Source organism: Hyperoodon ampullatus (genome assembly GCF_949752795.1).
Source record: "Hyperoodon ampullatus genome assembly, chromosome: 1".
Lineage (NCBI taxonomy): Eukaryota > Metazoa > Chordata > Mammalia > Artiodactyla > Ziphiidae > Hyperoodon > Hyperoodon ampullatus.
The window spans coordinates 220,392,180-220,414,442 of NC_136914.1; the positions used below are offsets into that span (position 1 = coordinate 220,392,180).

General features: G+C 36.9%; 1 protein-coding gene across 1 annotated transcript in view; it reads left to right on the plus strand.

The window, feature by feature from the left end:
• PLEKHA1 (pleckstrin homology domain containing A1) overlaps positions 1 to 15,212 on the plus strand; it is a 58,929-nt gene extending 43,717 nt beyond the window's left edge. The window contains exons 7-12 of the mRNA XM_079698216.1: positions 2,672 to 2,815; positions 4,367 to 4,435; positions 8,971 to 9,035; positions 9,647 to 9,710; positions 11,629 to 11,718; positions 14,553 to 15,212. Coding sequence (XP_079554342.1) covers positions 2,672 to 2,815; positions 4,367 to 4,435; positions 8,971 to 9,035; positions 9,647 to 9,710; positions 11,629 to 11,718; positions 14,553 to 14,867 — 747 coding nt within the window. The 3' untranslated portion in view covers positions 14,868 to 15,212. The remainder of the gene's footprint in view (positions 1 to 2,671; positions 2,816 to 4,366; positions 4,436 to 8,970; positions 9,036 to 9,646; positions 9,711 to 11,628; positions 11,719 to 14,552) is intronic.
• The last annotated feature ends 7,051 nt before the right edge of the window (positions 15,213 to 22,263 follow it).

The following is a 22,263-nucleotide window of genomic DNA, read 5'->3' on the forward strand; positions in this document are numbered from 1 at the left end:
ATTCTATCCCCAAAGTACTGGTATGCTGAGTTAATTCTTACTCTTGGGTATTATGGAAAGTATAAATTTATTTTAAAGTTTTTGATGAAATTAAAACTTGTATGCACTTAAATTTCTTGGGTTGCTATTAAGTGAATAAGTTTGTAATGCAAATTAAATTACTAGCAGTTGAGAAACTAAGAATTTTAAGGTAATTAATTGATATTGCCAATGTTAGGCATTTTCATTACCTGTGTGCCTTTTTGTACTTAAAAGACTTATTAGTTAATTAATTATTCAGTGCTTTCTTTATGCTAGACAGAGGATATATGTATTAATGAGCAGAAATTCCCTGCCCTAATGGGAGGTTACATTTTTCACCAAAGTTGAATAAAAAATAAACTAGGAATTTGTGTGTGTGTGTGTGTGTGTATTTACTTTTTTAAAAAAGTAATGATTTTACCCTGTAAGACTTCCGGTTGAGACAGAGCTAGACTAAGCTGCTTTCACCTGTATTATGTCTTGTGTTGATAGAAGAGCTAAGACAATTTGTCTTTAGTTGTATTAAGATATTGTAGGTGTTTGTATCTGTAGCTGTCTTAATTTTGTATAGAATTAAGATTTGTGTTTCAATTTTGGTATCGATTATTCAGTAGGTTCTAAGAGCGTATGGCAGGTGCAATGTTAAAAAGATCCCAAAGAATTGTATTGCTTTATCATTTTACGATATAGTTTATTTAAAGTAGTATTTACTCATTATAAAAGCATTCAGATAACAGTAACAAAATGACATCTCATTTGCATGATTAATTTATTCAGTAACTATTGGTTTAGCAGGTTAAGTGCTAGGATTACAAAGTTAAGTACATAATTAGTGCTATTGACCTGTCTAAGTGTAGAACAGATTGAAAATTCCCTAAGATATGACTTGAGTACTTAGTTTTTCTCTCGAGATTTAGGAGTTCTTGAAAATCCACACCTTTGGTTGATTTGTAGAATAGATTATCACCTGTGTTGTATGTTATAAATAAACAGGAAGCTAATGTTTTGGGGAACATGAAAACCTGAGTATAGTTAGTTTTTTAAAAGCACTGGACTGAACTGTTAAAAACAAAAATTAAAAGTGCGAAACTTTTAGAAAATAGCAAAGGAGAAAATCTTGAGGATTTAGGACTAGGTGAAGAGTTTTTAGACTTGACATCAAAAGCACAATCTATATAAAGGGAAAAAATTGGTAAATTGAACCTTATCAAAATTAAAAATGTTTTGTCTGTTGAGGATGAAAAGAAAAGCACCATGCTGGGAGAAAATATTTGTAAAACCGCATATACAACAAAGCACTTGTATCTAGAATGTATAAAGAACTATCAAAACTCAATAGTAAAAATACTAAACAGTCCAGTTAGAAAATGGGCAAAATTCATGAACAGAGATTTCATCAAAAGATAAAAGATACACAGGTGGCAAATAAGTGCTAGGAAGGATATTCACCATCGTTAGCCAGTAAGGAAATGCAAATTAAGACCACAATGAGATATCACCATATACCTATCAGAATGACTCAACTAAAAATTAATGATAACACAAATGCTGACAAAGATGAGGAGAAACTGACTCACTCATACATAACTGGTGGGAATGTAAAATTGTACAGCCACTCTGAAAAGAGTTCAGCAGTTTTTTATAAAAGTAAACTTGCAATCAGTGTATTAACCTAGGATTTGCACTCCTAGGCATTTATCCTAAAGAAATGAAGACTTATGTTCACACGGAAACAGCATGAATGTTCACACAGAAACAGCGTGAATGTTCACAGCAGCTTTATTCCTAATAGCTCAAATGTGGTAACAACCCAAGTGCCATTTCAGTGGGTGAATTAGCCAGTGGTACGTCCAAACCACGAATACTACTGTCAATGAGAAGGGTCAGACGGTTGGTACAAGGACCAACCTGGATGAATCTCCAAAGTGAATGCAGAATGAAAAAAGACCATCTCAAAAGCTCACCTACTGTATGATTCCATTTATATTAAATTCTCTAAATGTGAAAATAATAAAGATGGAGAACAAATTAGCGGCTGCCAAGGAACTGGGGATAGAAGCTCTAAAGGGGTAGCCCAAGGGAGCCTATCGTGAACACTCTGTACATTGGCGCTGGTGGTGGTTACACAGATCTGGCAATAAAATTGCATAGAATGATATATGCAGAGACAATGAATGCATGTAAAATGGGTGAGATATGAATAAGGTCTGCGAAACGTTTCGGTGTCAGTTTTGATAATGTGCTATAGTTACACAGTTTCCCTGTTGGGGGAAACCGGTTGAAGGGGTACATAGGACCTCCTGTACATTGTTTTTTTACAACTTCCTGTGAATCTTTATAATTATTTCAAAATTAAAAGTTATACCCCTGCCATCCAGCAGCCCCCCCCAGCAAAACAAAAACCAAAAAACACTGGTGGTAGGACTTTTGCAGAAAAAGAGAAATAGAAATCTGTGGTTTAATCAGTGGTATTGAAAGTTATGATTGAGTATCTCAAATTAATTAGAAAACTCTTTACTCCAAGATCCGTGTTTCTAACTAAACTAAGATAGATTTTAAGATTTTTCTACTAGAATGACGCCGTGAACTACAAGTATGCTTTGAAGGTAAATAAGCAAAAAAAGAATATCTTTATTTTGCTCCATTTTAGAAAGAAGAAGTAAATGAATGTGGTGAAAGTATTGACAGAAATAATTTGAAGCGGTCACAAAGCCATCTTCCTTACTTTACTCCTAAACCATCTTCAGATAGTGCAGTTATCAAAGCTGGATATTGTGTAAAACAAGGAGCAGTGGTGAGTAGTTTAACAAAATGTGTGAAGTAATGAAAAATGAGTATATATTAGCAAACTCTCAACATGGGTTAGGGTTAGGGTTTGCTTTGTTTTGTGAAAGAACCAAAGTGAAAGACCAGCTTACTGAGCAGGAGTCATCGGATAGAATAGGGGTTATTCTGTGTTCAAAACTCAGTGCTATTATTTTCTTGGTCCTTGGGTGGCTGGATAAGTTAATGCTTATTACCACTAACCTTCCACTTTAAATGAGCTTCCTAACAGCTTAAATTTATTCCAGAAAGTTTTTCTGTTGATTTTTTTTACCCCCTTGGGAATAGGTCAGGGAAAGGGAGCTCTAGTAGGGAGATTGGCAGGAAAGGGGAGACCAGGGGAGCAGGGTGTGGAAGGATCACTTACCTGATATGGGGTTGGGCCGACCCCAGCTGAAAACACTGAGACCTTGGGCTACTTACTTAACCTCTCAGGCTCTCAGTTTCTTTTTATGGAAAATTATATTGTAAAGCCTACCATCCAGAGGTCTTTTTTGAAAGATATAAATAGAAAGCACTTAGCATAGCACCTGGTCCTTAGTAAGAGCTATTACGTCTTGGCCCAGATATTCTCACGCAACCAGATCCATAATGGTGAAATGTGGGAAGAGCAGGTAAATTTACCAGTATTTATGAATCCAGAATACCTTTCCAAAATGTGAACTAAATCTGTAGAGTTTCATGAGAAAATAGACTTCAAAGTTTAAAAATAAAATTTTAAAAATTTCTGTGAGTAAAGAAGTACTTAAATGTCTACTGGCGGTTCTGCTTGACCTCACATCACTCCTGGCAAGTCTAATTGGCTTAGGTCAGCCAGAGGAAGGTTCTTTCAGCCCTAACTGTGTGACCTTCTTTAGGCTAAGGGAAATGAAAGCAAGGGCTGAAGCTTTTTCATTCCAGCATGTCTACGGGTAAAATCAGAATTCTCATCAGGTCGAGTGTTAATTAGGGCTTTTAAAGAGACATTCCTTTCTTTTTGTTTTACTTTTAAATCCAAAATACTAACTAACCCTTAGAGATATTGAAGTACTTTCACAAAAACTATATTTCATTGACAGAAAATATTTGTACAAAGCATATTCACTTTATTAAATACGTGTTGCTTTCCTTCTTAGTATTATAAAGTACCTATAGAAGGATTCATGCATTTTACAGATGAGAAGCTTGATGTGGTTTAATCACATTTCCTGTGCTTGCTGTTGAACTCTTGGTAGCATTTACTTTGTGGGGGATGGGGAAGTGCTTTTTTTTTTTTTTAACTTTTAGCGCATAAAAAATATAAGACCATATTATAAAATCATACAGTAAGAGCTGAAAGCCAGCCACCAGAGTTGAATTAGGAGTTCAAGGCCTGAGTAGCAATAGAGATGAAATTTCCTGTATCTCCTCACTAAGGGAGGGTAGTAGGGTTTTCCAGTGCTTGACATTTCTGATTGTGGGTTCATATCAGAATAATTAAATTGTTATTAACATTTGACATTCTTAGAAACAGAAGTTTTATGTCTGTGTTCATCTCTGACAGATGAAAAACTGGAAGAGAAGATATTTTCAATTGGATGAAAACACAATAGGCTACTTCAAATCTGAACTGGTATGTTGCTGTGTCATGAATGTTGCTTTAAAAATGTTTTACAAGTGTTACACTGTAGTGGTTATATAATTTCTTGTCCTGTTTTCTATTTTTAAATAATTAAATTCTGGTTTTGAGAGGTATATACAGTTCAGTTTCTTTTGTTGTGATGCTTTTGGTTAATGGTATTTTTGTTAAATGCATCTTAAATAAAAAGAGTGTATCTTCAAAGGCATTCTACGTTGAAAGAATTAAAACTATCAGAACCCCTCAGTCTACAGATTTCCTCTAAAGGCATTGGAGGAGATGGTAGAAAGAATTAAGTTTCTGAAAGTCAACATTTGAACCTTCGATTTCTGCCTTCTCTTCCCTGCCCTCTCTTGATATTTTCTTTTTCTATTTCAGATTGACTTTTAAGTTTCTTCATATAAGATATTTTTGTCCTATCTGAAGGTAGAATCAAAGATTGAAGGTCCGTCTTTCACTTGTTTGAGTAACATCCTTATTTAAAATACTCCTGTCATGTGACCTGAGTTCTGCAATAGATTGTTGGATAAATTGAGTGCGATTCTACCTCTTCTTTTTATGGGACATTTGAGGAGGGGAACCATGCATTTTATTTGAATGACGGTACCAGAACAGCACTGTCCAGCTGAACTCTGCACTGATGGAAATGTTCCATTATCTGCATTGGCCAGGTCTACTGGTTAATGTGGCTGTTGAGCACTGGAAATATGGCTAGTGTGACTGACGAACCTGACCGTATCTAATTTTAAAATTAAAACCGGTTGTATTTGGTATTCGTTCATTTAAATTCAAATAGTTACACATAGCTAGTGGCTACTCTGTTGGACAACAGAGCACTGGAGAATAGGAAGGGAATATTTTAAGATTCATCTCAGGTGTCTGTTCTTCTGGAAAGCTTTTGGACTCTGGATTTAGTGGCTTCTCTTTACATACCTGGAACCTGATGCCCACTTCTGTCATAATACTTCCCACTGTGTTTTGTAATTGTTTGCATACTTGTCTTTACCAGTTGATTGCATGAGCTTCTTGAGAGCAAAGATTCCCTTTTGTACCCTTTTATGAACATAGCACCTGGTACCTAGAAAATAATAAGTGTTTTTGAATGAATAAAAAATTGACATAGCATAACAAGAATAGCCATTTTAGCATGGGACCCTTTCTTAGACTTCAAAACCTAAGAGCCTCAGTTGGAAGCAGTAGTTACTTGGTTCAAAAAGTACCAGCCTTGGTGTCTCAGAAGCTACCCTTGTGCTTGGTTGGCAGGTTGATTCGTTGCTTTCAGTTAATGCCAGTCCTCTTGGGAGGAGCCCTTCCCGCACCAGACATTCATTGAGCTCTCCATGGCCCTGGTGCACTGGGAACTGGGAATAAAGAGGGCAATCAGTGATGTTCTGGCCTTCAGGAGTTCAGTTTTACCAGAGAAATTGACATGTCCCCTTGTCATCCGCAGTAGTTATAATGAGACAAGAACTATTACAGAAATATTTACTATAATTTGAAAAGCTGCATGTGGATATTATGCTATAAAGTTTGAGATGAAAGAATACTTGAACTATCATAGGAGGTAGGGAAATTATATTGTGTGTATTCAGGACTATGTTAAGCATTTAGCAAGCGCAGATAAAGCTGAACACTTTAAATATAATTATTGACCTTTATCAGTTACTAAGATGCACATCCCCTCCCCCCATTTTAACATTTCTGAAATCTTCAGGTCTCTTAGAGTTGCTGAAGGTGAGGGAGCCAGGCAGCAGCTGTGCTGTAGTTGTCATTGCCTGTGTGTGCACAGCACCTTTGGGTGAGATCAGAAGATCAGCATCAAAACCTGCAGAAAAGGGTGCTGGCAGTTGGAAGAAAATCTCAGGGACACAGTGGGAGATTCTTAGGAAATGCTGTATTATCACCAGTGCCCTTTCTGGCCCAGAGAATAGTACGGAGTGAAAAACACTGAGATTGATGGCTCCTAGTCAGAGAGTGAGCTGGGATCTGAATGTGAGGTTTTAAAAAACCTTAACCCATTTATTTTGCCTATACATTTTTTTTTTGCCTATACATTTTTATATATGCTCAAGGATAATATATGATAAAAGTTGATGTTTAAAGTATAAAGGGGCTCTTTTACAAAACCTTTGGATCATGGAAAAGTTTGAACATAAAGTAAATAGATAGAATAGTATTCTGAACCCCTAAATAGCCATCACCCAGATCTCATAATTATCAACACATGACTAATTTTGTTTCTTCTGTACCACCACCTACTTCCCCCTTCCTATTTTGAAGCAAATATTAGGCATATCATTTCATCTGTAAATATTTTTATATGTTTCTCTGAAAGATAAGAATTTAAAAGTTTCTTTCAGTAGGTATAAAAGATTTCAGCAGACAAGAAAAACTGGATGGGGTGTGCTCAGAGCAGAGGGTCTGAAGAAATGGCTCGTCTGTTTACAACACACCCGACAGGAAATCAGGGTTCATTGTGACAAGGGTCACAAAACTTGTGGCCTTCCTATGAACAGATACCCAACACGTATCCCCCCTTCACCTGCACGTGGCTGCTGGGCAGGACCAGTGGGACAGGGCTCAGTACTGGAAGGAAAGCTACAGTATTTAGTAGGGGTGTTTGCCACCTGGAGCCTGTCCGGTCCACGTGTGGCTGGGCCATGAGTGGTGTTACAGGCATAAAGGCTTTGAACCCCTCTCTTCAAGGAAAAGAGAAAAATAGATTCCTTGTATGTGCCATTCTGGAAAAGGCAAAACAATGGAGACAATAAAAAGATCAGTGGTTGCCAGGAGTTTGCGGGGGAGGGGAGATGAATATATAGAATACAGAAGTTTTTATGAGCGGTGAAAATACTTTGTATGACATTTTAATGATTTTATGTCATCATACTTTTGTCCAAACCCATAGAACGTGCAACACTATTCACTTCATAAAGCAAACCCTAAGATGAACTAGGGACTTTGGTGATTATGATGTGTCAGTGCAGTTCAGCCTTAGTTTAAAAAAAAAAGTCTTAAAATTAACACTCAGGGTAGACGTTTTTGGCAAAACCTTTGTTTCACTTTTATATATGTATACACATTATATATGTGTTTGTTGGACTGTGATAGAATAAAAAAGTTTGCCGGTTACTGTAGTTATACTGGCAAAGAAAAGCACAAATGAATCTAAAAAGAAAAAAAAAGAAAACCTGGAGAAAATATTTAATAACATATATCACAGATAAAACATTAATATCTGTAATATGTAAAGAACATTAAAAATTGGGGGATCCTTCGTCACCGTGTTTGCCCTCTTTTCCTCCCATCAGTTCCTAACAATGCAGATGTAAATTTTCTAGGCGAGGCACATCAGTGCAGGTGTCCCTGGTGGTGGTGCAGGAGCAGGAAGGAGTGTCTGGAGGGGCAGCTGGCGTGGGCGGCCAGAGCTACGCAGATGAAGAGGCCGTCATGGAGCTTACCTGCAAATGAGTTATTTTCTAAAACTTAAAAAAAAGATTTTGGTTTTAAAAAAGTGTTCAGCCATGGTTTAATTATTTTCTTAGTACTGCATAAAGTAATGGTATGTCTTAAACTCATGTTGTCGTTTTCAGTGAAATACAGTATATTTCATGAAATGTTTACTGTAAGTACTGTGCTAATAACTAGGAGCTAATTACATCTTATGTGTGAACCTTATATCTAGTTTTGTAACCTTAGGTGAGGTACTTAATATGTCTAATCCTGTTTCCTCAGGTGAGTAATAGTGCATGTATTCTAGGGTTGTGGAAAGTGAGATAACACATTTAAAACATAGCAGATGGGCTTCCCTGGTGGCGCAGCAGTTGGGAGTCCGCCTGCAGATGCAGGAGACACGGGTTCGTGCCCCGGTCTGGGAGGATCCCACGTGCCGCGGAGCGGCTGAGCCCGTGAGCCATGGCCGCTGAGCCTGCGCGTCCGGAGCCTGTGCTCCGCAACGGGAGAGGCCACCACAGTGAGAGGCCCGTGTACCGCAAAACAAAAACAAACAAAAAAACAAACAAACAAACAAACAAAAAAAACATAGCAGATGTCCTGGCACTTAGTAAATGTTTAATAAATTGTACTTGTTAAAATGATGTATTCATATAAAAGTGATATTCCTAAAATGACAAATTTAACTCAAAGAAGCTGGGTATTCACTACTCTGGTACCCTCTGTATGAAAATAACATTCCAAAATAGGAAGTCCTCCACTTACTGGGTGAATAGGGGTTCATCGAGGAAAAGTCTGATGGTTAATGGTTTTTAATAAGCTACACTGTCATTTAGCACATAAATAATGTGAACATGGGTTATATGCCAGTTTCCTTGTTTCAAATCACAGTGTGTCTCAGGTTATAGTCTTTGAGCTGTTCTGATGCTGGATGGTTCAAGAAGGTAGATTTATGTCTTAGATGTGCTTCAGGAAAGAAGCATGATTTTCGCATAGACCTCTAAATAAAACAAGTAATGCTTAAAAGGATTTTAAGAATATATGTCATGTATCTGTTTATTTGCTTTTTTTGACAGGAAAAGGAACCTCTCCGCGTAATACCACTTAAAGAGGTTCATAAAGTCCAGGAATGTAAGCAAAGGTAAAGCACCGCCTCTGACTTGGTGCCTGGCACCACTTATTATTACACAATATATAGTTCTTTAGTTTAATTGACGTACTTACAGATGATATTTTTCTGTGTTATTGCTAGTGGGTTATGCCAAAGGTTTCAAAACCTTCAGATGAAACAGAGTATTGAGATTTTTTTTGTTTGAAAACTACAAATTAGGAAACAGTTCTTAAGCTTATTAATGGAAAGGACAAAATTTAATGTGAACAGCTATCATATTTGACAAATTGATGTATTATTAATTCTAGTATTTCAGGGTTGCTGCAGAATAGAGCTTTATAAGAATGTTAACTGTGCCATTGTTTCTTTGAGCAAACTGATTTCTTCACAGTTGAAAACTTTGAAATTTAAAGTTGTTTTATGAACCTTTCTAAAAATACATACAACTATATAAAATATGTAAAATTTAATGCAAAAATAAATTGGAAAACGATCACGTAGTATTTCTCAATTAAATCAGTATTTTATCTCTAATATTAATTTTCTCATTGACACATACTTGGTACTGGGTAAAGAAGTGAAAGGAAAACTATCAAACAACTGCTATTTAAGTACAATTGGAAAATTTTTTTTGTTAACAGTGACATAATGATGAGAGACAACCTCTTTGAAATTGTAACATCGTCTCGAACTTTCTATGTGCAGGTAAGATACTTCTTTGGAGATTATAGATCCTCCTAACAAGAAATTAATAATTTTAGAGGTGAAATAAACATAAATAAATGTGTTTCTCATAAAAATAAGCAAAAAATATGACAAATATAATTGCCAATTTAATAAAAAAATATTATATATAAGATTATTGGCAGGTCATATGTTCAGCAAATAGGGGTATTCTTTGCTGTAAGTTAGTCAAATGGAATTAAATTTTATTTGGAGGAAGGGAAATGCTATTTAAGTTAGATGCTAAGTGTGTACTTTCAATTTGGATTATTTTTGCACATATTTTGGAATTTTAATTATATCACCTTTTGGTAATTTTATAAGAAGGGGGGCTCAAATATCCATAATGAAAGTACACAGTATATCTTATCATTTCACTAATGGTAGATAGTATCCTATGTTTAAGTTTAAAATACACTTTTTACTTAACACATTTATTTAGATTAGAAGTTTTTTTAAAAGAACATTTGGTTTTGTTTTATAAAAGTTATTACATATGCTTATTGCAGAAAATTTAGAAAATACAGAAAAATATGAAGAAAAAGTTTTATAAACCATATAGAATTCCACATTCAGGCAACCATTCTTTTTTTCTTTTTTTTTTTCCTTTATTAGAGCGTATCTTTTTATAACAAATGGGATTATATGATATCAATATAGTGTTATATCCTATTTGTTTACTATATCATAGTCATTTTTTTCTACATCAAAAATTCTCTGAAAACCTTTTAGAACTATGCTCTCTTATATGAATGTTTCACAATTAAACTGTTTCTCTACTGTACTGTTACTGATCACTCATTTACATAGTTTTTGTACATTTACTGTGATTTAATGTGGTAGTGCACATTTTGTGCATAAATTTGCCTGAATTTCTTACTTCTTTACAATACGTTTCTAGATCGAGGATAACTATCAGAGCATGAACTTTTTTAAACCTCTTTATTTTGCCAAATTGACTTCTAGACTGGTGCTCCTGTTTGTAGTGAATGAAAGTATACTCTACCTTTGCCTACTTCAAGTTTTTCCTTTTAAAAACTCTTTGTTAATATCATTGGTTCAAAAAATTTACTTGTATCTTTAAAATTTTTAAACTACTAGACAGTAGAATCCAGAAGTAAAGGGCAGTACCTCTCCACCCCTCTGAGGGCCTTGTTTAATTGGATTAAAGTCATAGTAAGGTTTTTAATTCACATTGCAAGTCATGGTCCTATCAAGGAAGATGATGCTTTGGAATATGACGATTTAGGGTACTGTTGGAAATTATTTTTAGAAAAATAACATATAAAATGATGTCACAGGGCTTCCCTGGTGGCACAGTGGTTGAGAGTCCGCCCGCCGGTGCAGGGGACACGGGTTTGTGCCCCGGTCCCGGAGGCTCCCACATGCCGCGGAGTGGCTAGGCCCGTGAGCCATGGCCGCTGAGCTTGCGCGTCCAGAGCCTGTGCTCCGCAGCAGGAAAGGCTGCAGCGGTGAGAGGCCCGCGTTACCACAAAAAAAAAAAAAAAAAAAAAAAAAAAAAAAAAAAAAAATATGTCACAGTGTTTTTTTAACTGCACAATTACATAAATATTCATCCTGAAAATTCAGACAGTACAGCAGGAGAAATGAGAAGGTCTTTCTTTGACTTCTTCCTCTTCTTGTTTTCTCTCCATAATTATTCATATTGACACTTTTTGATGTGTCTCATCTTAAACCATTACATGCCCAACTTACATCTCTGTAAGTTACCCAGCAAAACCTGGTTTAAAAAAGTGATTTCTAAAAGTTTTTGGAAACCATTGCCTTAGAATGATTTTGTTGTTGACACTGTTAATTATTACCAAAATGAATACATTGGATTTACAGACATAGGAGCTGATTTTGAGGAAAAATTGAATGAATCCTTCCTTCTCCTTAGGCTGATAGCCCTGAAGAGATGCACAGTTGGATTAAAGCAGTCTCTGGTGCCATTGTAGCACAGCGGGGACCTGGCAGATCAGCGTCTTCTGTATGTTTCCTGTTCTCTGGGGTGATACTCCCTTGGGTCCCCTGATCCTGTCAAGTTATTTTTCTTCCTCTCCCCCTAATCCTTTCAGTTTCTTTCTGTTTTGAGATTTATCTGCATGTTGACTTTCATACCAATTGGACTTGCAAAAAAATAATGCATTTCTAATTTAATGCTTCCTGTAGTGTTATGTATACATAACTTTCTGTGCATTGTATTGTCTTAAATGCACAAGCAGGGCAACTAAAGAATGAACATTTCCTTGTTTTGTTTTAGGAGTTCTTACTTGTCAGTAGGTCCAGATTTGGTATAATTTTACCAATTCTTAGTGTGGTATTTGGCCTAATCATGTAAGGCACCTTTAGTTGTAGCATTACACAGTTTTGTGAAGGTCTCAGTTTCCTTTTTACTTCCTATAATTTCAGTTTAGGTTTTTTGCCTTAATAGTGCTGTAAGACAGTTGAGCAGCTTGAACCTTAAATATAATCTAGTGTTCTCAGTCAGTATTTTCCATTTCATTCTCATTTTTTACTAGGTTAATTTAAAAGGCTGCTTTTTACTATCTTAATTATCTTTTTGGTAGTATAATAATAAAATTAAAACAGCTAAACATTCTCAGATAGTAAGGAAAATGTCTTTACTTTTTAATTTATCATGTACAAGTTCATCATAGGAATAAGATTTAGCTTTGGAATACTTTGGTCACTGATCTCTGATCTGAAAATAAAAATTCTACTGAGGAATGAAAAACTTCCAAGCGCCTTGAAATGCAGCACATTGGTCTGCAGAAGGTAGTCTAATACGGAGCATGATAGCCTTTAGTATCTAGACTCATTGATGCTGGATAGTCTGCACTTGCAGTATTTTCCTGCATTTCTAGTATTGCAGTAATATTGTCTTTTAATTGTTTCTTGTTAGAAATGACTCTAGATCAGTAAATACAAATCCATTTTTCTCACTTTTAAAGTTATTCTTCTTGTATCCTGTTTGGAATGTCTCAGAAATTATTTTCATAGGTGTTAATTTTGTAACTGCCTGTGTTTTATGTGACCTTTTCAGCAGTCAAGTATGAGACTCTCTGCAAAAACAATGTCTGTTGGGAAGAGGAAAAGTTGGAGAAGGGCGTTTGTGTTTTGTGCTTTGTGGTGGGGGCAGATTGGACTCTCTAAGCTGTAACTATCAGCGGAACTTTCTCTCTCCCCCCTCCAGTACAGGTTAACTCTAATCTTAGCTTTGCACTGTGTTCCAGATGCGGCAGGCCAGAAGGCTGTCGAATCCTTGTATACAGAGGTATACGTCCAGAACTGGGGAATGCAGCACGTATGTGGGCTCTCACGCAAACGTGCCTTCTTACTAGAGGGCCTGGACTTACTCACTACTTAACAACTGATTCTGGAAAGTTGAGTTAACCAAACTGCCTTCTGCAGTTATCATAACTGACTTTGTCAACACTAACGCAAACTATTTCACTACAGTCATCAGGTTGGATACGGATATTAAAAAATAAATAAATAACGGAGAAAAAGACAACTTCACTAATTTAAAAAGTCATATCTACTAAAGCTTAATTTACTGAATTGCTGCAAGAGTTTCAATTTCTGTATTTCGTGTATTTTGAAATTTTTTATACTACACCACTTAAAATGCACCTTTGTGGTAACAGTTTGCTCAAACTCACAGGTGCACATGCATTGGATAAACTCTACATTAGTATAGTGTGCATGGTGTATTAAATCTCAGGTGAAATTTAGCCTTCTAATGGGAATCTAGAGTGTTTTAGTGGTTTGTAGCACTTTGTTTTCAAAGCCACTAATGTCACAACTATATGGCAATGCATTTGGAATGTTCATATTTCAGGCTATCTTCAGATTTGATTTAGTTAGAAGTGTATTGAAATTAATATTCACAACTGAAATTATTTCACCACAGTTTTAATAAATGCTTAAATACGTACCCTTCCCTGCCTTTAAAATCTTAAGCCGGGCTTCCCTGGTGGCGCAGTGGTTGGGAGTCCGCCTGCCGATGCAGGGGACATGAGTTTGTGCCCCGGTCCCGGAAGATCCCATATGCCACGGAGTGGCTAGGCCCATGAGCCATGGCCACTGAGCCTGCGTGTCCGGAGCCTGTGCTCCGCAACGGGAGAGGCCACAACAGTGAGAGGCCCGCATACCGCAAAAAAAAAAAAAAAAAAAATCTTAAGCCATATGAATGTATGCCATATGCAAAAATAAATAAATGCAATTAAATAAGAAGTGAAAAGACTATGATATTATTGGTTGCAGTGAAATTCAGGGAACCAAAAACTCAAGTTCATGAGGCTGCCAGACAAAATAATAGGTTTGAAAAATGTTGAGTTCTGCTTATTAAAGAGAAAATGGCCTTTTATTTTTATATTCTGCATTTTCATTTTTTAATCTTTCTAAAATGTGTGGGATAATTCCTAGTGTTTATTGAGAATAAACTCTTAAATAAAACGGTAAAGCTGGTAGGCCCCCAGTTAAACACAGTTCAGTTGCAGTTGGCACACTGCATTCCCGTTTAGGCTGACTGAGTCTTCAAAGTCTTCAAAGTCTTCAAAGCCAACTTTGGCTTCAGAAAAAAGAACTGACGAGCTAGTTTCTAAGTGGGAATGGTTGTTGGCTGTCATCGCTCTAAACTCACTCCTAAAAATGCATTGCTTTGGGAAGGAACTTGCACATGTATGCTGCATGGCTCATGCTTCTGCTCTGTGTGTGTGTGTTTTGTTCTGTTTGTTTTTCAGAGAATAAAGTCTCACACTGAGTTACTAGCCTTGCCGTTAATGATTGCCCGTGTCTGACCAGCACCCCTCTTTGCAGGAGCATTCCCGCTGTCCTTCCGAACCCAAACATGCTCTCCTCTCTGCCGGTGCCACAGCAGCCACCCCGCGATCCACAGCCTCTCGCAGCGACTCTCTGGTCTCAAGCTTTTCCATGGAGAAGCGAGGATTTTACGAATCTCTTGCCAAGGTCAAGCCAGGGAACTTCAAGGTCCAGACTGTCTCTCCAAGAGAACCAGCTACCAAAGTGACTGAACAAGCTCTGCTAAAACCTCAAAGTGAAAATGGCCCTCAGGAACAAGATTGTGACCCCGTGGACTTGGATGACGCAAGCCTTCCAGTCAGTGATGTGTGAGATGGAAGCACGCGGAGCCTGACCCACCTCATCCGCCCTCAGTGTCCTTTCAAGAGGCTTCTCGCCAAAGATGATAAAGGGGAAAGGGGCTTTAATGCATATAGTATACTGCCTCATCGATGTTCTCTTTATAAGCTGGTAAAGCCAAGAAGCTAGGATGTGGCCAAACTCAATGCAATTTCTTTAAACAGAAAAAAAAAAAAAGAAAGAAAGAAAAAAGCCCTAAGTATCTCAGTATCAACTGTCTGAAGCTTTGTTCTCATTGGGATGATAAAAGTGTGTGTGTGATATTTTTTCCAAGTGAATTTGACAATTTAAATGTTTCACAATTTAAAACATGAAAAATGCTTATTAATTATTTTGGTTGTTTTAAAAATGCTACTGTGACTTCCAATTAAATGTTCAACCTCTATACATTCTTACCAGTTAATATTATTGAATGAAATATTGCCAGACAAAAATATCTGAACTCATGACGTCTGTGGTGCTGTAAAATTTATAGTACAGTGTGGACTGTTTTGAAATGATAGCCATTTTTGATGCTCTGGATCTCAAGGTGAGCAGTGAGTTTTGCATAGAGGGTATTATTGGACAGTTAGCGAGGGTCGTGTGTTGTACTGGGGTGGAGAAAAGGGGAGAATTAGAATTCAAACAACCGTATCTCGGACATTTATTTGTAAAAGCTTAATCAAGACGTGCAGCAGTCATTGCTTTATTCAGTGAAAATTATTTGATACAAAATATCTTGGAGATCTGATTTTCTTGTCAGAGTTTTGTAAAATAGTTCTCATTTCTATATTTGGATCAGTGAAAGACCTCAAGTTTATGTGTAAAGACATACTGCCCTTAGTCATGCGATTGCAACCTCTGTGTTTTGTCACTAATAACCTGTATTCAAGTGCCTGTGTTTTTTCATCTTGTTTAGGAATATTTTGAGATTAATGTGCTCAGAACTCCTACATGATTGGTTTTAAACAATTAGGATAAAATTAATTTTCAGTAGCATAGGTTAATGTACTAAATAACATACCATTTTGTGTTAGAGATACCAGAATGTTGTTATTCTATCTGTGCAATATATGTTTTAAAACACATATTTGACTTTACATTTAATCATGGGGATATCATAAATATAAGCACCTCTCTAAAATATCGTTAGTTTCAGGTGTTGAGTAATAGACCAGTTTGATCAAGTACTGTTTTTACGGTTCAGTCTTAAACATTTGCTTTAAGAAAATAGTCTTGAATTTCACATGCTGCTATTTTTATGATATTTTGCCGTATTACAGTACTGTTTTGTTCTGAATTCGTAAATGTCACTGTTTCTCCTTTTCATTTTCTAAGATGACTTCTTGTTTGAGAAAGAGAGGGGAGGGTGGATTTCTTATTAAGTGGTGGGGTCCAGAGGTTACTATCTATTATACTAGAATTATCATAGCATCACTTTAAAAATCCGAATGCATCAAGAATGCACCACTCAACATTTTTTTCATAAGCTAATATTTTTAGAAGTTATATTTAGATTTTTCCTTTTTTGCAGCTACATTTGAGAATGATAGAATGAAAAGGTTTTAAGTAGTTATCACTTTCTCTGCAGATATATCCATTACAGCAGCTCTTTTAGAAAGCTCTTTTTTCATGAACACACCTAAGAAATCTTGTGTAGACAGTTGGCTATTTCAGGAGCCTAATGCTGTTTTCTTTGGTACAGCTTTTACATTGCATGTTCATTTTAATATTTTGGTATTGGTAATTTGATATATTCCGTAGTGGCAAAATATTAGCTCTATTTTGGGACTTTTTATAGAACTACCCTTGTATAAAATAGAATAGGGAAGTGGTCTTGTGATTGTCAGAGTCTCCTAATATTTATCTCAGTACTTTTATAATTCTATGAAAATTATTTAATTATTTTAAAACTTATACTTTTCCTGTAAATATGTCACATCTGAATTGTCAAAGAATTACTTTGAATACCTTAATATTTGCTGCATTTTTTTTCTGTATATATAACATGTCTTCTTTCAGAATGGGAATATATGTGTGCTTCCCATTGTTTACTTTTATGTCTGTTATCTTTATACATCAAACTGGTTGAACACTGTAATGACTTGAGAATAAATTGCTCAAAATTAATTCTAACTTATTTCTCATTTGGTCTGGTTCAGTTCTTGTGTGAACAAGTAAATAGAACAAGTACAAAATGTGTTTGGTTAATTGACTTGAATTTAAGGACAGACATTATTTGGTAGACTTGGAAGGGTATAACTTGATGTGAAATTGCACGAGGAAACATGAGTCTTTTTGGGAAAAGAGCTTATTTTGCTTAATTAGAAAACATGCTCTCAAAAGCAAAATCAATTATTCTGGCTTCAAAGCATTGTTTGAATCATCCAGGCTGCTTTTGCGGTGTTTGGTTATTGGTTAGATTGGTATGACATGAATAAGGATGAGTGCAGAGGACATACTGATCCCCAGGTGAGCTGTAGACCTGCACTCATAAAAATGCCCTGTTAAGTATTAGAGGCTGCTTCTTGCAAACCCACTGTTAGTAACAAGTAGTCCACACTTGCTGTGTATCCAGCATCTAGTTAGTAATGAACTGGATAAAGGATATCTGTGTTGGTAATTTTTATTAACTGGTGCAACTTGATTTTCTTTCCCTGAAAAGTATTATAAATTTTTTTATTTTTTTTTTAAATGTGGAAGTTCTAAACTTTGTTGCTTTCACCAAAAAAAAAAAAAAAAAAAAAAATCCCTTAGCCATTTTTTTTTACTTCTAGTTAAAGTAGTGCTGTGTTTTTATCAGAAGTTCTAACAGTTGGTGAGGCAGGAAATGTTTGTATAAAAATGGAATGACGAAAAAAAAAAAAAAAGGAATGACATACCAGCTTAGTACCAGCTTAATGCCAGACTTGGTAAGAATCTTCCTTGTCATGGGAGGTTTGACAGTCCACATATGACGCAGCGAAAAATACACTTAGATGGGTTCGTATTTTCCATTTGCAAACTTCCCTGTTAAGCAGATCCAGAATTGGTTATTTGTATATGTTTATTTTTTAATGACTTAACGAAAACTGTATTTTTGTCAAACCTCACGTAAGACATGTATTGAAAATATTGCTGAATTGGAATTAACATTTACAATTTTGACTGACGAAATCCTAGCGTTTTATTTTTATGACATAACGTGGATAGTGCCTTACTATGGTATATTCCTGAAGTAATAGCGCCACCTTCTGGTTACATCATTGTTAAATTTGAAATCTCACTTTATTTCACTCAGAAAATTAGAGAAGATATGTAATTGCCTAGGATAGTTTGGATATTAATATAAAACTTAAGTCGACATTTGTGAATGACTTTAATAAACCTTTTATTTGGAGATAACTGTAGATTCCCATGTAATTTTAAGAAATACAGGGCTCTTGTATACCCTTTTTACTCAGTTTTACCCAATGGTAACATTGAAAAACTATAGTAAAATAATATAACCAGGATATTGATACTGATATGGTCAGGAAACAACAATTCCATCATCACAAGGATCTCTCATTGTGGCCCTTTTACAATCACATTTACCTCCCACTTTACAAGTCTGGAAATAAAAGTCAGCTGTTTAAAATCACACTAGGTTTACAGTCCAATCTTTTTTATTCCAAGGTCTGGGCTCTTAACCATTATGGTACTGCTGCCTCAGTAGAAGTCTTGAAAATCATTCTTTGTTTATATTGTACTATCTCCAAATTATTAAATGAGTTGAATTTTCATTCAATCTATTTTCAATATTTTTCAGAACCATAATATTTTAAATGATAGATTCTTTATACATGATTTAAATTTAACATTTGAGAATCGATAGTAGATAAATATCCTGATCACAACCTCCCTGAGAGATTTTTAGCCCTGACATTTGACATGTAAATTAATAAGGTTATCAGAATAAGGATTTTAAAATAGCTTTATTTTAGGTTTGCCAGATTCTGGAATTGGAAGGAGTTGCAGAAACTGGTTATAGTCACTGGGTATAGGGTAAGGGTGAGGTGTTTTTCCATGTGAATAAACTTTTGACCTTCTGATGAGGTCTTGGGTCAAATGGGTGTCTTCAGTGTACAATATGCAGTGCACAGGAAACCTAAGAAAAAGATGACACCCACAAGGAATTTGCTAAAAGAAATATAAAGTGTAATATGTGATCAAATCAGTCATGGAAAACTACACATCCAGAGACTGAGATGGTAATGGTGGAGTGGGTAATAAGAGAAGCATAGTGATGGAGGAGATTTGGAAAGGTCCCAGAAGAGAAAAAGGTCCTTATAAGTAAAAACTATGTGACATGACAATAAATTTGGAAATGATGATTCGGAATTTGAAGTATCCAAGTTCGTGCATAAAATTTAAATTGTTCTCTTGAAGTTTCATTGCCTGTTTCTCCCTTCGAAATGACAGTACTTTTACCTGTCGTACTGGTTTTCTTCAGCATTGGTCGGCGTTGGGGCAGGAGAGAATGAGTGGGTGGGAAATGCGGGGAACTTTCCATGATTTAGGAACTTAACCACATCAAAACTCACTTTTGCCTGGCTTTGGTACCTTCACGATGTGGACTTAATCTCTTCCCTGTGGAACCTTATTATTTCCATATAGAGGCCATTGGTCCCAGTGACATCTTTTCCTTTGTGACTTTCATACACATCATGCTCCTTGTCATGCTTCAGGTTATCACTCATGTTATCCTTTCTTCTCACTCTCCTTTTGCCTGTCTGTATTTCCAAAGTGGAATATTTCCTAATGGATTAGAAATGGCGAGTGAAGGGAAGTGATGCTTTAAGGATAACGGCAAGTTTTTTGGCCTGGACAACTGGAAGAACATAGAGCCCTTGAGCTGAGGTGGCAAAGGTCGCAGGTAGAGCAGGTTTGAGGGCAAAGGTTGCAATTGCAGTATTGAGTGTGATGGTTTGAGACGCCTATTAGATACCAAGGAGAAAGGTCAGGAAGGCAGTTGGATATACAAATTTGTAATTGAGAGAAATCTTTATTGGAGATAAAAATTGGGGAGCCTTCGACATACTAGGTGCTATTCAAAGCTCTGAGGCTGGATTAGAGAGATGAAAGGAGAAAAGAGGACCAAGGAACAGACAGGGTGCTCCAACATTAAGAGCTCAGAAGAGGAACTGGCAGTGGAAAATGAGAAGTTGTGACTACAAGTCAATTGGAAGCAAAGGGCAGAAAATGAGTCAAGGAGGAGGGGCTCTGATGTGTCAAATGATGCTCACAGGTCTAGTAAGAGGCCGACTGAGAAATGACTGCTCGGTTTGGCAGTGTGGAGGCCACTGGAAATCTTAATAGGAGCAGTTTTGGTGGAGTGGACCAAACAGAACTACTGTGAGTTTTGCTGTAACAGGAGCAGAGAAATGGGATGGTTGCTGGTAGCCAAAGCGGATTCAAGATTTTTTTGTTGTTTTTTTAAGATAGAAGAAATAGTGGCCTTTCGTTGATGGCCAATAGCAAAAGGAGGATTGATGATGTAGGAGATGGGGAGACTTGTTGGAGCCAAGTCCTGGAGGAGATGAGATGACTCTAGCACACCAGTAGAGGGCTTGGCTTTATTCAGTGTGTCGGTGTTCTGTGGTGGGAGGGCAGAGTAACTGGGTGCACGTGGAGGGGAGGAGTCTCTGAAAGTCGGCTTGCCTCAGTCTCAGCAACTTAGGAAACAGTCCTCAACGGTGAGATGGGAAAGACGGTATTAGAGGTTTGAGGAAGGTGTGAGTTGTCTCGGACTGTGGAAAAGAAATGGACTACAGAAATAGAGGACATCCTGGCAACGCTTGAGCTCTGTAGTCATGAATTACCTTCTTAAATAACAGGCAATTGCAGTCATTTTTGTCACGCTCCTGACTTTGGTAGAAAGGCCTCTAGTGGTTCCCATTGAAGGGCATGGTGCTGGCTTTTGGGCTGAGGTGGGAATATTTTATCAGGTTAAAGAAGTATTCGACTATTCATATTTTATTGAGTTTTGTTTAAATGAAGAAGGGTAGTTGAATTTTATCAAATATCTTCAATATCTGTGGAAAGAATCTTGTTTCCCTCCTTAGATCAATTAACTTTGTGAATAACATTAATCCATTTCCTAATATCTATCATTACATTTCAGGAATAAGTACCATTTGGTCAGGATGCATTATTTTAACTTTTTTTTTTTTTTTTTTTTGCGGTACGTGGGCCTCTCACTGTCGTGGCCTCTCCCGTCACGGAGCACAGGCTCCGGACGCGCAGGCTCAGGGGCCATGGCTCACGGGCCCAGATGCTCTGCGGCATGTGGGATCTTCCCAGACCGGGGCATGAACCCGCGTCCCCTGCATCGGCAGGCGGACTCCCAACCACTGCGCCACCAGGGAAGCCCGGGGATGCATTATTTTAAAATGTACTGCTTGATTCTGTTTGCTATAACTTTATTTGGGTTTTTTTTTTTTTTTGCATAAATACAAGTGATGCTGATTTGTATTTTTCTTCTGTGTGGTTCTAGTCTTTGTAGACTTTGTGGTGTTATACCTAGCTTCGTGGAAAGAACTTGGAAGATTTTCTTCTTTTAAGCTGTTTTGGAACAGGTGAAAAAGACTTGGAATTATTCCTCTAAAGAGTTGGTGAACTTTCCCTGTGAAACCTGTTGGACCTGTTTTGCGGGGCTACATCTGACAACTTACTTCCTCATGTCCTCTATGAAAATTGATGCGCTTAGGTTTTCTATCTTTTCTGGAATCAGTTTTTTTTTAATTTTAAAAATTATTTACTTATTTATGTATGTATATATTTATTCATTTAGTTATTTTTGGCTGCATTGGGTCTTCGTTGCTGTGTGTGGGCTTTCTCTCTAGTTGCGGCGAGCGGGGGCTACTCTACGTTGTGGTGTGTGGGCTTCTCATTGCGGTGGCTTCTCTTGTTGCAGAGCACGGGCTCTAGGTGCATGGGCTTCAGTAGTTGTGGCGTGTGGGCTCAGTAGTTGTGGCGCACGGCCTTAGTTACTCCGCGGCATGTGGGATCTTCCTGGACCAGGGCTTGAACCCGTGTCCTGTGCATTGGCAGGGTGATTCTTAACCACTGCACCACCAGGGAAGTCCCTGGAATCAGTTTCAATAAATTATATTCCTAGAAAAGTATACATTCTAAGTTTTCAAATGTATTTGCATGGAGCTGAGCAAAACACACAGTGTGAGAACTCACTTTGTCTTCAACTCAAATGAACTAACATGAACACTTTGTTTATGTGGCGAGTTGTGATATCATCTGATTTTTACTTGGGACCAAGGTGATTACAAACGCAAACATGGGCACCAGATTAAAGTGGTGCTATTCAGGTATAAGGAGGCCATCTAAATCAAAAGTATGGGTCATCTAAAAA